The 16,216-nt window shown below is 38.9% G+C and overlaps 1 protein-coding gene across 5 annotated transcripts in view; it reads left to right on the plus strand.

Moving 5' to 3' along the window:
- The window catches only part of LOC126161707 (zinc finger protein 346-like), a 136,107-nt gene that overhangs the window by 80,805 nt on the left and 39,086 nt on the right, over window positions 1-16,216 (plus strand). For all 5 annotated transcript variants that reach the window (XM_049917735.1, XM_049917734.1, XM_049917736.1 and 2 more), the window contains one exon: window positions 11,307-11,396. In XM_049917735.1, the coding sequence (XP_049773692.1) occupies window positions 11,307-11,396 (90 nt within the window). The remainder of the gene's footprint in view (window positions 1-11,306; window positions 11,397-16,216) is intronic.

Genomic DNA, 16,216 nt, shown 5'->3' on the forward strand with positions numbered 1-16,216 from the left:
TGACATAAAAAATCAAATCTACGCTGCTGTTCCACAAGTTACACATGATTTGCTGCAATAAGGGTGACACTTGACACTTTTATGTGAAACTTGAGTTTGTTTGCTACAAAATTACACATGGAACTTAAGGTGGTTTGCTACAGAATGACACCCGTACTGAACCTCTAAGATATCTCAATAAATTTCTGTATCATTACAAAGTTCCGACTCACCATATAGTCTTAGAAGTAGCTGTGCAAGTAAAATGTGAGCATTTGAATGTCGCACATTTTTTTATGTAAAATAGTATGTACAAAGATGAACAGATGGGAGGTGAGTACCTGTTATGATTGAAATAACAATTTGGTATAAATAACAATGATTAATAATTGATTTTGGGAGTATATGGAATGTTTTAATGACTTCATAATATTGTAGCTGACTGGGGGAGTATTTGTAAAGAATCTTCTCTTTTACAAGGGTGGTTTGAAAAGTTCTCGGAAAGGAAAATAAAAAAAAAGTTCTTATATCAATGAAACTCTTTTTATTTTTCAATGTAGACTCCATGTAGATTAATGCACTTGGTCTAACAGTGTTCCAGTGCCTTGATCCCATCTCGAAAATGAGTTTCCTCCAGGCCTGCAAAATAGTTGTCAACTCTGGCCATCAATTCTTCGTCTGAAGTGAATCTTCATCCACCAAGAAAAATTTTCATTTTTGTGAAGAGAGCTATATCAGGTGAATAAGGCGGGTGTGGCAACAATTTATACCTTAGTTTGTGTGTTTTTGCCATGGTGATGGCACGTGTTGGGCGCACATCAAGAGTCGTGGCACCCATCTTGCAGATAGTTTTTTCATTTCTAATTCTTCAGTTTAAATGTGATATACCCTTTCAAATGACATCTGGCAAGTGTGAGCAATTTTGTGCACTTTCAATCGGCAATCCTCCATGACCACTTTGTGCACTTTTGCAGTGAAGGAGCGGCGTCCCCCAGTGTATTCTGGAAGTGGGCATGAATGTCCTTTGCTTTCATACCTTTCTTTGCGAAGTACTTAATCGCTGCTCAAATCTATACCTCCCCCCCCCCCCCCCCCTCCAAATTACTACATGGGAACAACAGCAGAGCCACGTCACCGCCACAGCTCAGTTTAAAGAGTACTGACGTGGCACATGTTTACAGGCAACAGTCCAATGAATTATCATGTGAACAATTTATTGCGCTAGCACTGACCTCACATGGTGATTCTGAGAACTTTTCAAACCACCCACATAGTATTTCCAGTGATGTTTCAGAATTTGTGTGTGAACAGAAATGCAACAGCAATAGCCATAGTAGCAACAGAATTAGAATAATGTACCACTTAAAGCACAAATGAGAATTTAGAAGAGCATTCCAACTAGAGAGAAAGTATAAGAGTTAAGCTTTGTAGGGATAACAATTTCTACATAAAATGCGGACCATGAAGCATTGCCTTGAAGGACGATGACAGATGTTTCTGTAATTGACAAAGTAGTCTCATAAAGTGAAGTTCTCATCATTAATGAGCAATGTTAATGGTCTGTGACTAGAAGTTACTTGAAATTCTCTTGTAATTCTGTGTTCGACAATTTTATTTTGTATCATTTTCTTCCTTAACAGTTGTAAGCAAGTAGTATGCGTTGAGTGCACTAATGTCAAACTAAAAACTCTCTCTAAACACTTGTTAGCGTATAAACCACTTTTAAAAAATCATGGTACAACCTATAATCAAGATTTTCCACCCTTCTGTCATAAACTGTCAACTTCAAAATGACATGTATATGTATCTTGTGGGTTGGAAAACTTAATACAATAGCTGTAAGAGAAAAAAAAGAGGGAAGGGAGGGGAGAGGGGGGGGGGGGGGTAGATTACTATTTCATTTCTCAAAACTGTGTCGGCTACTTTTTACAGCTTGTTCACCATCTAAGAGCCACAGGGCGGCAACTGATGTGAGTCAGTGTTCCGATGTAAATTGAGTGGCCTCAGTTGGTACTGACACCTGTTTCAGTACAGCCAACATAACCAACCAGACTTCACAAAAAGCATTGTATTCAAGGTGTGCTTATAAATGGAAGCAGACGTATGTTGGTGTTGTTGTTCTTGTTGTGGTCTTCAACCCTGAGGCTGGTTTGATGCACCTCTCCATGCTACTCTATCCTGTGCACGCTTCTTCATCTCCGAGTACCTACTGCATCCTTCTGAATCTGCTTAGTATATTCATCTCTTGGTCTCTCTCTATGATTTTTACCCTCCACGCTGCGCACCAGTACTAAATTGGTGATCCCTTGATGCCTCAGAACATGTCCTACCAACCGATCCCTTCTTCTAGTCAATTTGTGCCAAAAACTCGTTTTCTTCCCAATTTTATTCAATACCTCCTCATTAGTTATGTGATCTGCCCATTTAATCTTCAGCATTCTTCTGTAGCACCACATTTCGAAAGCTTTTATTCTCTTCTTGTCCAAACTATTTATCGTCCATGTTTCACTTCCATACATGGCTACACTCCATACACTTTCAGAAACAACTTCCTGACACTTAAATCTATACTCGATGTTAACAAATTTCTCGTCTTCAGGAACGCTTTCCTTGCCATTGCCAGTCTACATTTTATACCCTCTCTACTTCGACCATCATCAGTTATTTTGCTCCCCAAATAGCAAAACTCCTTTACTACTTTAAGTGTCTCATTTCCTAATCTAATTCCCTCAGCATCACCTGATTTAATTTGACTACATTCCATTATCCTCATTTTGCTGTTGTTGTTGTTCATCTTATATCCTCCTTTCAAGACACTGTCCATTCTGTTCAACTGCTCTTCCAAGTCCTTTGATGTCTCTGACATAATTACAATGTCATCGGTGAACCTCAAAGTTTTTATTTCTTCTCCACGGATTTTAATACCTTCTCTGAATTTTTCTTTTGTTTTCTTTACTGCTTGCTTAATATACAGATTGAATAACATCAGGGAGAGCTACAACCCTGTCTCACTCCCTTCCTAACCACTGCTTCCCTTTCATTACCCTCTACTCTTATAACTGCCATCTGGTTTCTGTACAAATTGTAAATAGCCTTTCGCTCCCTGTATTTTACCCCTGCCACCTTCAGAATTTGAAAGACAATATTCCAGTCAACACTGTTAAAAGCTTTCTGTAAGTCTACAAATACTAGAAATGTAGGTTTGCCTTTTCTTAATCTGTCTTCTAAGGTACCTTGTAGGGTCAGTATTGCCTCACATGTTCCAATATTTATGGGGAATCCAAACTGATCTTCCCCCATGTCGGCTTCTTCCAGTTTTTTCATTCGTCGGTAAAGAATTCGCGTTAATATTTTGCAACTGTGACTTATTAAACTGATAGTTCGCTAATTTTCACATGTGCCACACCTGCTTTCTTTGGGATTGGAATTATTATATTTTTCTTGAAGTCTGGGGGTATTTCACCTGTCTCATACATCTTGCTCACCAGATGGTGGAGTTTTGTCAGGACTGGCTCTCCCAAGGCTATCAGTAGTTCTAATGGAGTGTTGTCTACTCCCGGGGCCTTGTTTTGACTCAGGACCTTCAGTGCTCTGTCAAACTCTTCACGCAGTATCATATCTCCCATTTCATCTACATCCTCTTCCATTTCCATAACATTGCCCTCAAGTACATCGCCCTTGTATAGACCCTCTACATACTCCTTCCACCTTTCTGCTTTCCCTTCTTTGCTTAGAACTGGGTTTCTGTCTGAGCTCTTGATATTCATGCAAGTGGTTCTTATTTCTCCAAAGGTCTCTTTAATTTTCCTGTAGGCAGTATCTATCTTTCCCCTAGTGAGATAAGCCTCCGCATCCTTACATTTCTCCTCTAGCCATCCCTGCTTAGCCATTTTGCACTTCCTGTCAATCCCGTTTTTGAGACATTTGTATTCCTTTTTGCCTCCTTCATTTACTGCATTTTTGTATTTTCTCTTTTCATCAATTAAATTCGATATATCTTCTGTTACCCAAGGATTTCTACTAGCCCTAGTCTTTTTACGTACTTGAGCCTCTGCTGCCTTCACTACTTCATCCCTCAAAGCTACTCATTCTTCTTCTACTGTATTTCTTTCCACCATACCTGTCGATTGTTCCCTTGCATTCTCCCTGAAACTCTTCACAACCTTGTCCAGGTCCCATCTCCTTAAATTCCCACCTTTTTGCAGTTTCTTCAGTTTTAATCTGTAGTTCATAAACAATAGATGGTGGTCAGAGTCCACATCTGCCCCTGGATATCTCTTACAATTTAAAACCTGGTTCCTAAATCTCTGTCTTACCATTATATAATCTATCTGAAACCTTCTAGTATCTCCAGTCCTCTTCCATGTATACGACCTTTTTTCATGATTCTTAAACCAAGTGTTATCTATGATTAAATTATGCTCTGTGCAAAATTCTACCAGGCGGCTTCCTCTTTCATTTCTTACCCCCAATCCATTTTCACCTGCTACGTTTCCGTCTCTCCCTTTTCCTACTATGGAATTCCAGTAACCGATGACTATTAAATTTTCTTCTCCCTTCACTATCTGAATAATTTCTTTTATCTCATCATACATTACATCAATTTCTTCGTCATCTGCAGATATGCTGTTTGTAGTAGATTACCTGCACTCCTATTTTTTTATTCATTGTTAAACCTACTCCTGCATTACCTCTATCTGATTTTGTATTTATAACCCTGTATTCACCTGGCCAGAAGTCTTGTTCCTCCTGCCACCGAGCATCATTAATTCCCACTATATCTAACTTTAACCCATCCATTTCCCTTTTTAAATTTTGTAACCTACCTGCCGGATTAGGGGATCTGACATTCCACGCTCCGGTATGTAGAATGCCAGTTTTCTTTCTCTTGATAACAATGTCCCCCTGAGTAGTCCCTGCCCGGAGATCCGAATGAGGGACTATTTTATCTCTGGAGTGTTTTACCCAAGAGACGTCATCATCATTTAACCATATAGTAAAGCTGCATGCCCTCGGGAAAAATTACGGCCGTAGTTTCCCCTTTCTTTCAGCCGTTCGCAGTAGCAGCACAGCTAGGCCGGGTTAGTGTTACGAGGCCAGATCAGTAAATCATCCAGACTGTTGCCCCTGCAGCTACTGAAAAGGCTGCTGCCCCTGTTCAGGAACCACACGTTTGTCTGGCCTCTCAACAGATACCCCTCTGTTGTGGTTGCACCTACGGTACAGCTGTCTGTATTGCTGAGGCACGCAAGCCTCCTCACCAATGGCAAGGTCCATGGTTCATGGGGTGGAGACCTATGTAACACACGGAAATACAAATAACAGAAATATTATGTGTGTTTAATGATGTTTTCAGTGAAACTACACTTGCCTACAAAATGTGTAACAGTTATTGTGTAAATCAGATTTATAATTAAACAATGGAAATCCAGGATGGAATGTAACATTACCAGAGAAGGAAAGTTGCTACTCACCATATAGCGGTGCCTATCACAACTCAGCATCTCCACCATATGGTGAGTAGCAACTTTCCTTCTCTGGTATTGTTAGATTTATAATTAAAAGTATTTGAAAGCCATTTTGCTATTTCTAAAGAAGCATAAGTTTTACTTTATGCATTTCATTTTATCGATTGAAAATGTTATCAGTTGTAGCATTTTTGTCTGATTTCTATCACATCTGGAAATGTCATCTGCATCCACATTTTTAGTTGCAAATACGGATTTCAAATACCTTCAACAAGCATAAAGCATTTAAGAACACTGTTGCCACACAAGCAAAAAATTGTTATCAAGTCTGGTTTAGTCAGATAGAGGTAAAGTTCACACAGCATTGAGTAGATCACCGGTAACAATAAATTTTTATTGCTTTTGCCAAAAGTATATAACTAAAATTACATTAAATCTGAACAGAGCGAAACGTTCCACAATTGCTCCGATTTGTTCCGGACTATCAGTTTCACTGAAATCATGCACAATCACTTCTCAGCGTCATCACTGTCTGAATCTTCACCATCTCTAGATGATCCAAAACACTGCTCAGTCACTATCATAAAGACGATCATCTTCAGTTCCGTCAAGCTGACTGCAAATTCCATTTTTTGATAAGTCTTTCAGATATTGATTATACAATGGCACATTTGTGACACAGATACACGTTGCATATGACCTCCTGGCGTCAAAGTTGCACTGTACATTATGTAGTCTCTATAGAATTGTCTCCTACTAGCTTTGAATATGATTTATAGAAAACATCCACATACTGAAATGCACTTGTAATGTTGCCAGAAATAATAACTGTCACAGTTTCCTTCTTTCACATTTTGTTTCACTCAGTCACCAGTGTGCCTGCAAAAAACTATCCAACACATGCACTGATTTTTAGTGAAGAAGAGCTCCTGGCCGCTTATTCCAAACTGCTGAAATCCAGTCTAGGACGAGTTTTCCCATCATCCACCTACCGTCATGAGCTCTTACAGTGATACCAGTGGGCTGTTTCCATCTTTGAGGAGGGTTCTCTGATTAAAAAACACATACGGTGGCCATTTTTGTCCATGAGCTGTAATGCATAATGTCACTATACACCAATGCTTTTCTGCACCACATGTATGTATTTACACACTATGTTTGCCTACGTTATTTATATTAAAATAGATCGACATTTGATCTGCAGTCCCTATCCGGGGAAGTAAATAATTTCTGCGTCAAATCTGGATTACATATTGCTGGAAAGATAGTAAACTGTTTTTGTAAGTTTGTGGCAGTTTTTGCACCATTGTAGTTCTATGACAAAGAGACAGATTGTTTCGTTGCATAAATTGCTGAGCCTGCCCATACAAAACTAAATTCTACTGGTGAAATGTTTCTCCTGTGTACTATTTTGCAACCTCCAGTTTGAATCATTACCATTGTAATGCCATATCACATTTCCTATTTTGAATTATAAAGTGAGGCAAATCTTTTTCTACATCTGGATATTTACATTTTTGCCCTTGAAATGCAAACCGGCTTTTCAAAGTATTTAGAAGTTTCTGTTCAGTTGCAAAATTTGTAAATTGTAAATTTGTAGTGCTACCCTTATTCAAGATTTACTTTTTACTGTAATCTCATGTCAAAAGTTTAGGTGTGGCATATATTTGCAGGTGGCCTATAGTCGCACAAATATGGTATGGTGTACCCCAACAATCAGTAATGGGACCCCCTTTTGTTCCTTCTGTATATAAATGATCGAAGCTTAAATGTGGATGTGGATAAAATATAGTATTTGCAGATGACACAACAGTTCTACTAGAAGGGAAAAGTAAGGGAGAATTCCAGCAGTCAGTAAACACTGTCACAGAACAACTTAGCAGCTGAGCAATGAATAATCAGCTTGTAATAAAGAGCACAAAAAAATCGCACCAAAATTGCATAATGATTCAAACAAGGACACATTTATCCCATTTGTCTCCATCAACGATGAATCATGTGGTAACAGTACGAAACCAAATTCGTAGGGCTATGGCTGCTAAACAACGCAAAATAGAATAAATACATTGAATACCATAATGCAAAATTGAGCAAGATATGGCACCTCCTTTGCTCACTGAAATCCTGCTGTAGTGAAAAAACAGTAATGAACACAATCATGTCTACTTTCATTCTCACTTTAAACATGGGGCCACATTCTTAGGAAACTCTAAAGCAGCTATCAACACTTTCGAACTGGGCAATTGGAATCATGTTTGTCTGCAAACCTAGAGCCTCATGTAAACCTCTGCTTAAGATCACGTTTTCCTGATGAATCTGTTATAAAAACGCTTATATCCTTTAAAGTAAATGTAACAGATAAGGACTTCAGGTTGGCAAAGAAACTTTGATATTCATGATCACTTTACCATACAATCAAAAACTTACATGTAATCCAAATCAACTCATCCTTATACCACAATTGTACTTTCCAAATGGGAGTTAAACTTTATAACAAACTTCCTGAAACCATAAAAGCAATTACTGAGGTCAAAATGCTTGAAAAACTTTTTAACATATTTACACCATCACTGCTTTTAACTCAATTTAAGAGTGTTTGAATTTATGTAGTGTTCTATTTAAATACTTACTGTATGAAGTGCATTAGTGTAACCTTAAATAAGTATGCATAGAAATTGCTTTCACCTTTATACCTACAAATTGACTTGTCCATTGTTTTATATATAAACTGTTTTGTTGACAACAGGACCAGTAAAATACAGTCTACTTAAAACAGTTCTTTTAAATGACTATCCAGTAAATGATTTGGCGGGTTTGTAAACTAATCCAATAAACTGAGTCATGTCTTTCGCAACAAGAAAGGAAGTGATAGTGATTTCTTAACTGAAACTGCCCAGAGACACTAATCTAATGTTTTATTAGGGGGCATTACATATCACGCCTTTCTTAAAATCTTTAAATAAAAGTAAATATTTGGTAGGATTCCAGTAAATTGGACACAAGTCCATGCGGTAACCAAAAATAGTGGGTAACTACCAAATTTGAATAGGTATGTGACTGTAGCTCAGTTGCATGTTATGGATTTTTGCGTGCAAGCAAATGATGACAACAGGGCACCTCATTTGGAGCAAATTGTTGCATGTGCAAGTTAATTCTATTTAATGGGCTATTATCTAGGGTTTTGAAAAACATATAAGAAGTATGCTTATGTGGTTTCTTTTATTAATGGAGATTTTTTTCAGATGACAGCTTGACTTTTTTTGATTTCATGGGATACTGATGATGAAAAGATAGTGATCATGATATTTTCTGGAAAGGACGAGTTCTTTTGCATACATTTCATAATCATATACATGAGATATCTAGCAAAGGGAATGTGAAAAGTCGGCCGTGTATGAACATTGCCTAGAAAACATCATCATACTGGAATTTTATTGTAAAAGAAGTGGGCAAAATTGGAATAACAGCAACAATTTTAACAGAGATCAAGGGTGCACACTTAGTAGAGCATGGGGGGCTCTGGACATTGGCCAAAAGCAAAGACTTAGCCTTGATGCTTGTAGGGACACGAGAGCAGCAGTTTCAAACATGGTGCTGGCCGCTTGTAACAAGTGACATCACTCGGTGCCACAGCGGGACAGAGCTGCCAGGGGCTGCCCAACTTGCCTTCCACACATGCACCACTCTGGCCCCCTGTGGAAGGTTCCAGATGCTGCTGTTAACATCTACGTAAACAGAACTCCATGCTAGCTCTGGCAGTCAGTGATTTCATCTGCTGGCAGTCAGTGATTTCATCTGCTGATGACAATGCCGAGACAGCTATCAAATGTTTGAGTGTTTTATTCAAAATGATGTGGCTTGTAAACCAAAATGATTTTAGTGGACAACATGCAACTTAAAAAAATATAAAATGATGTGACTGGAGGCGGTAAATTCATTCTTTCCAGATAAAAGTGCACAATCTTAACAGCAATGTCATATCACTCTACATGGATAGTCTATGAGGCTAGGACGTGCTTGAGGCACTGCTAGTTTTTGCAGTGTGGTTAGTTACTGGAAGTTCACATTAAAGTTAAACGTTGATCAGAGACTCCTACTCTTCCTATTTGATTTATTGTTTTTATTGGTTTTATTTGTCTTTTATCATCTGTTTCATGACATTCCAATACTTTCAGTTCAAATTGACCTGTTGCCCCTTGTAACCTGTTCCTCTCACTTTTCATCATTTTGACCTTTCTGATATCTCTTATTATTTTTATTTTGAAGTGCACTCAATTTTATGTTTTTGTACCTATAATGTATAAAGTCCAAATGCTAGCAACATTTTTGTTTGTTTTAGTGCATGATGTGCTTGGGTCTATGGATTAGTCATCAGGTGCAGCCAAACCATAAGCGATGCGGGGCGTAGATGAGCTTGTATGCTGCTTATGTATGTTGAATGAAACCTGTGTTATTATCCCTTTTCTGTTAAGTTCAATACAGTATTATAGGTAGCAAAACAAGATTTTTCATTGCTAATTTGAGAGAGTAAAAAATGGCAGTTTTTAAATATTTTTCCAAAGTAAAAAAAGTTCAGTCCTGAATCCGCCGTCATGGTACAATTTATTTTTAATTGAAAACAATATTTGAGAAATAGGTTTAATAAAGATCACTGCATGCATGTCACCCATGCTTTCAGTATTTTTGATGTCATCAGTGACTGTTGTCATGAAGAAGAGTGGCCATGTGAAAATTATTGTATCTCAGGTAGCAAGTTGAAATTTGTTGTCACTGAAAGTGGTAAATGAACTGAGTAACTAATAATTTATATGTTAATACAGCAACACTGGACCATTTTTATGACACAGATTGCCACAGGACATGACACTTAGTAGACTTACTTTCAGAATAGTCCATAGTTATTGGACAACAGCTATTGCCTCATTCAGAGAATGATCCAGTTATTCTTTGAAAAAAATGAGTACTTCTATTATTATTATTATTATTATTATTATTCTGTATGCCTTTGCACCTCACTTGTTGCTGAATATATGTTTTCAACTTAAATGTTTCACTTTAACAGCCGTAGACACCCCATTTCTATGATCTTCAAAATATTTTCATGCACTTCCTTTACAAATAAACATATATTTTCTTCTCTTCTTGAGTGTTCAGTACGTATCACTTCAAAACTTTGTTAATTCAAAATTTTACTATTACACATTTTCCTTCAACGCATTTTCTGTTTTACAAACTTATTTTAACAGAAACGTGTTTGAACTGTATTTCATCACCATTCTAAGCATAACTGATGATAGATGCCAAAATATGTGTACTGAAAAAGTTAAGCGAGGAGTAAATAAGAGGAAAAGAAAGCCATTTTAACTTTATCATGTGGTGAAATTTTCATATCCCTTATGAGCATTGCTGCAATTATGCATGAGATCTGCACATTACATTTTTGAACTGTTTTAATATTGTATTGCTGTAGTCATACCTCCAGATATTCTGCTTTGTAGTGAAAATTCTTATTGTAGAGCTGCCAAGTTACACACAGGGGGAAGAAAATGAAACTAGTACTTGTTGACATGTTTTAGTGAATTATAACATTTATCTTTCACGAAATAACACTTATAGCTTTTGACTTACTACTACAGCAAACAAATACTTTGTGTTTTTTTCATATCTTAATCTATTTGGTTAATATTTTTGCAAGGCTGCATGTATTACTAGCATTTGCTTCCAGAGTCTAGTTTGTATCGTTAGAGAAAATCCCCGTTCTAATAAATTTTTAGAAGTTCTAATGTCAGTCAGGAAATGGGTGGGTAGATTTTTACCGTTTTGTTATATAATATCTTTCACTTCTGTTTTTCTTTTTAGGCTGGTCTGAAATGTGAGATCTGTGGCTTAGAGTTTTCTGGAATGGTAGTCCTTGAGACGCACCTTGCGGGAGCCAAGCATGCAAAAAAGGTACTACTGTCAAACAGACTTTCACAAATGTATGCACTTTGTTTTGTGTCCACGTAAAGAGAAAACAAACTTTTTTTTTAATTTTTTTTTTTTTTTTTTTTTTTTTGTTTACAAAAAATGGCTAACACATCAACAATTTTCATTTTGTGTGTCGGGGGGGGGAGGGGGGGGGGAGTGCTTTGACACATTGTGTGCCCTCCCCTTTTTTGCTTGTAGGTTACTGCTTCTAAATTCACAGAATCTGTAATGGTCCACTAGCCCCGCCTTCTCACCTCTCTGCTGTCATTAGCCCTGCTCCCCATAACCCCCTTCCATTGTCTGTATTTCCCCCACCATACACACATATTCCACTGCCTCCCCTCTTTCTTGCTGGCACCTACATCCCTTCCTCTCTTGTCCACCATCACCAAGTAAGTGATCTAGAACTAGGGTTATGACAAGGGGTTGTTATACTTGGAGTATTGTTTAAATTCTCATCCTTAAGTCATTTCAGTAGCCTGCAATGACACTTCAGCAACATTCTTATTTTTGATACTGTCCCATAATGGGAAGTTAACAACTATCCATCCTACATATTTCCCTCCATCTCACCTCCTATTTACACACTTTCTCATGACTTTCACTACCTGTTTACCGGCCATTCCATCCTTCCTCCAATTTCTCTATTTTCCTTCTCCCTCTTCCCATCCTTTGCTCCTTCAACCAATACCTCACTTCTCAGTATCTCCGTCCCCATTTCTTTTATGCTTGTGCTCCACGTCTCACACCTACCCCAAACAATTCCAGTACTATTTCTTGTATGTGCATGCAGACTATTGATGTGCAGTCATTGCATGAATGTTGCCCAACAAATGAGAATTAGCCCTTTCTCTATATCCATTAGGATCTCTGTAAGCTAAAATACAGTGAATAAGTCATATAATGAAATCAAGTGTTCTTGGTATTTTGCAGAAATTATACACAGATACAGTGTAAGTTGAAGGTATATAAGAATAACGTAGTCCATTGCTGATGCAAAGTTCTGGCAGACTGTAAATAATTTAACAGTAAAGGAGACAACTCACTGGATAGCAGATCCTTTTAACAAGCTAGAGCACACACACACTCACACTTCTCCGTGCCTTTTCCAGGTACTGGCATAGGTGTGTGTGTGTATGTTTCTACGAGGGCGGTTCAGAAAGTAACCTCCGATCGGTCACAGTGCGGGTTGTGGGGGGAGTAGCGACGCCATCTGTGCGTTCACGCACTCAACAGGTCAGTCGGCATCAAGCCGTGGTCGAGTGAACGTCGTACCTGCGCTAGTTTAGTTTTTGTGGCAGTTTGAAATGTGTGCTGCAATAGAAAACCCCGCCAAATGTGAAGTGCGTGCTGTCATAAGGTTTTTTACAGCCAAAGGATATTCTGCAGCAGCTATTCATCGTGAGCTTTGTGCCGTGTACGGACCAAGAGTTATGAGTGAAGGAGTTGTCCGTGAATGGGTACGTTTATTTAAAAGTGGACGAGAAAACGTTCATGATGAAGAGAGGAGTGGTAGACCATCATTGGTGACTGACGAACTCGTTCAGACAGTTGATGCAAAAGTTCGTGAAAATCGACGTTTCTCAATGTCGGAGTTGTCTACTGGTTTTCCACAGATTTCTAAGACTCTCTTGTACGAGATAGTGACAGCAAGATTGGGTTACCGTAAGTTCTGTGCACGATGGGTGCCCAAAATTCTTACCGACCACCACAAAACTCAAAGAATGGCCTCTGCATTAGACTTTCTGTCACGTTATGAGGATGAAGGAGAACCATTGTTAAACAGAATCGTGACCGGTGACGAAACCTGGATTAAGTACGTGAACCCTGAGACAAAAGAACAATCAAAGATGTGGGCACATTCAAATTCGCCTACCAAACCAAGAAAAGCCTCGCAAGATTTTTCTGCCAGAAAACTGATGGCAACGGTGTTTAGGGATGCCAAAGGGGTGTTGTTGGTTGAATTCATGGAACGTGGTACGACCATTAATCAAGACGTGTACTGTGAAACAATAAAAAAGTTACGACGGGCTATACAGAACAAACGCCGTGGTATGCTGACTTCTGGTATCGTTTTTTTGCACGATAACGCCCGTCCTCACTCTGCTCGCAGAACAACGGCCCTTCTTGAGTTCTTCAAGTGGGACGTTATCAACCATCCACCTTACAGCCCAGACCTGGCGCCAAGTGATTATCACCACTTCATGCATTTGAAGAAATGGCTCGGGTCACAGCGGTTTGATGACGACAAAGAGCTCAAAGATGCGGTCACAGGCTGGCTCCAGGCACAAGCGGGTGATTTTTATGCAGAAGGAATTTCAAAGCTTGTGAAGAGATACGATAAGTGCCTCAATCGCTATGGAGACTATGTAGAAAAATAGTGCAAAGATGTAGTTGTAAGATGTATATATTAAAATATTTTTATTTAACTTGGTGTATTTTTTTAAATCAACCGGAGGTTACTTTCTGAACGGCCCTCGTATTTATACTTTTTGCACAATGTTGTTAGTGAGAACTCTACATTACTGCAACTGTTTTAAAGGGAATGAAGTGACTATTGAAACTCTTGTGTGCATTAAAAGTATTTTCAGTAGAGTCTACTGTATTATTGCCCAATCACATTTACTGTTATAAATATGTATCTATCCTGCTTGTTTTACACATTTAAGATGACTTTGATGTTTGTATAATTATTTGGATGGAATTAACGTTCAGCAGAAATGGTACTTTTCTCTGCTTGCTTGCGTTTTTCTTCTACTATAGGGAGCAGTCAAATGAAGATGAGATAGATGGAAAAAAGTAAGTAAACTGTTTGTTGTCTCAAAAGTAATTACCATAACTGAAACTACATTTATCCTATTGTGAGACAAGACAGTCATTGCTTTCACGGAAAAATGTGTACAGTTGCCTATGCAGCCATGATTGTACCCAAGCATGCACCTCTTCATTCAAAGCAAATCAACACTCACAGGTGTATTTTTTCAGAGCTCCAAAAATATGGAACTCACATTGGAGAGCTCAGGACTGTGTGTGGAGAACATGTAAGACCTTACAGGTGAAATTTCTGCGGCAGTCGAAACTACATTGGCAAAATGTTGGCCCACCCAGAGGAAAGATAATGAGATGATAGAAGAAGCATGTGATATCCTGCAGTATGGTGCATAAGGTACTGACAGTAATTAGTCACAGGTAGGAATAACTGGAAGGGGATAGCATATGAGAACAGGATGACATTATGCTGTGAAATGCTGGAGACAACTGAAGGAGTGAGGGAAGGTACATATCTTGCGCCATGAATGTGACTGGAGGGCTGAAGAGGACTGTCAAAGAAGGTGCAACAGAGGGGGGGGGGGGGGGGTGAGGAGCATCAAACATGTTACTCCCAGATGGTGTGTGATGCACCACCTGAAGGGAAGGCTCCCAGAAGAGTGGCGAGGTCACCGGAGATTTGGGTGGAGCATCAGCAACAGGACAAGTGGCACTGCGGCCAGTGTGAATGGGGCTGGTGTCAAAGGCGCTGGTGGCAGTAGTGCCAGTGTATGGCACCAAAGGAGGAATGAAAAAGTTAAGGAAGTAGTATGAGAGCATGGATGAATGGGGACTAGGAAGGATGTTGCACCCGGAGGGTGGGAAGGAGCCGGAAGGTGTCAGAAGCGCCAAAGGCTGTGAGTGTTTTCGTAAGGAATCAGTACTGGGAGGCGTGAAGAGTGGCATGGAGAATGATTTAGATTAGATTCAGTTTTCGTTCCATATACCCAAAAATGAGATGATTCTCGTGGATGTGGAACATGTCAGGAACTGTAGCATAAAAAAAACAAAATGATTGAATGTAATACTACCTTGATCATTTGTCAGGAGATCATCAAAACAGGTGAATACTTTACAGTAAACTGGAAGTGCATAGAAGCATGATGATTGTTGTAATCATTGAGTTGATCCTGTAAAAGTGAACATAGGACTTGGTACCAAGGTCTACACTAGAGTTAAGAAACTAATGATTGAGATGGGTAAAGCACCAGAATAAACAAGGAGAAAAACTTGTTGACCAGTGCCATCTTGAATTGCGGGGGCTATGAAGCACTGTTCCAGCCATCTGACGAAGATGGGCCATGGCTCCAACTCTTCATTGAATTCCAGAAGTAGCAGTGGCTGCATCGTCGATACGTGGGTTAAATCAGCATCCAGCCAGGTTAACTTCTGTAAGAGAAACTGAAAAGTTGTGTTATAGACACTGTAAGGGAAGCAGGAGCTGTGCAAGACATCTGAGGGTTGCAATGCCATACTGAAAAGAAACTGTGTGTGTTGAGAGCAGATGTATGCTGCAAAAAAATGAGCATTTCTAAGTAGTGCATAGGTATGGAAAGGCTGCTCAGGACAACCAAGAAAGCACAAAAAGTCTGGAAGTCTGGTCTTTAGTCATTGTTGGCACGTAATCCCTAAGCCAAATATCATTCTCAAAATTTTAGTGTTCATGACCAAGGCAAATGTTACACTACAATAGATGTGCCCAGGCAGCAAAGAACAATTGTATGTTAAGTCCAATGAACAGAACACAGTAGCACAGTTTCTTGAGAAGCAAACATGCTGTGATTGTTTCAGGCTGGAAAGTCAATCCCTGACATTATACTGGAATGTTATTGACTGAAAGTTAGTCAGTAGTTTTGCAAGGCATATTCTTGCCTGAAAGTCAATCATTGATTTTGTTCTGGAATTTTCTTAAATTGACTAAATCTGTGAGTCAATGGTTGCTGCTATGCATTTGGCTGCTCAAGGATAGAGTCCAGCAAGTCGATGAGCTCGAG

The sequence above is a fragment of the Schistocerca cancellata genome, chromosome 2, assembly GCF_023864275.1.
Source record: "Schistocerca cancellata isolate TAMUIC-IGC-003103 chromosome 2, iqSchCanc2.1, whole genome shotgun sequence".
NCBI lineage: Eukaryota > Metazoa > Arthropoda > Insecta > Orthoptera > Acrididae > Schistocerca > Schistocerca cancellata.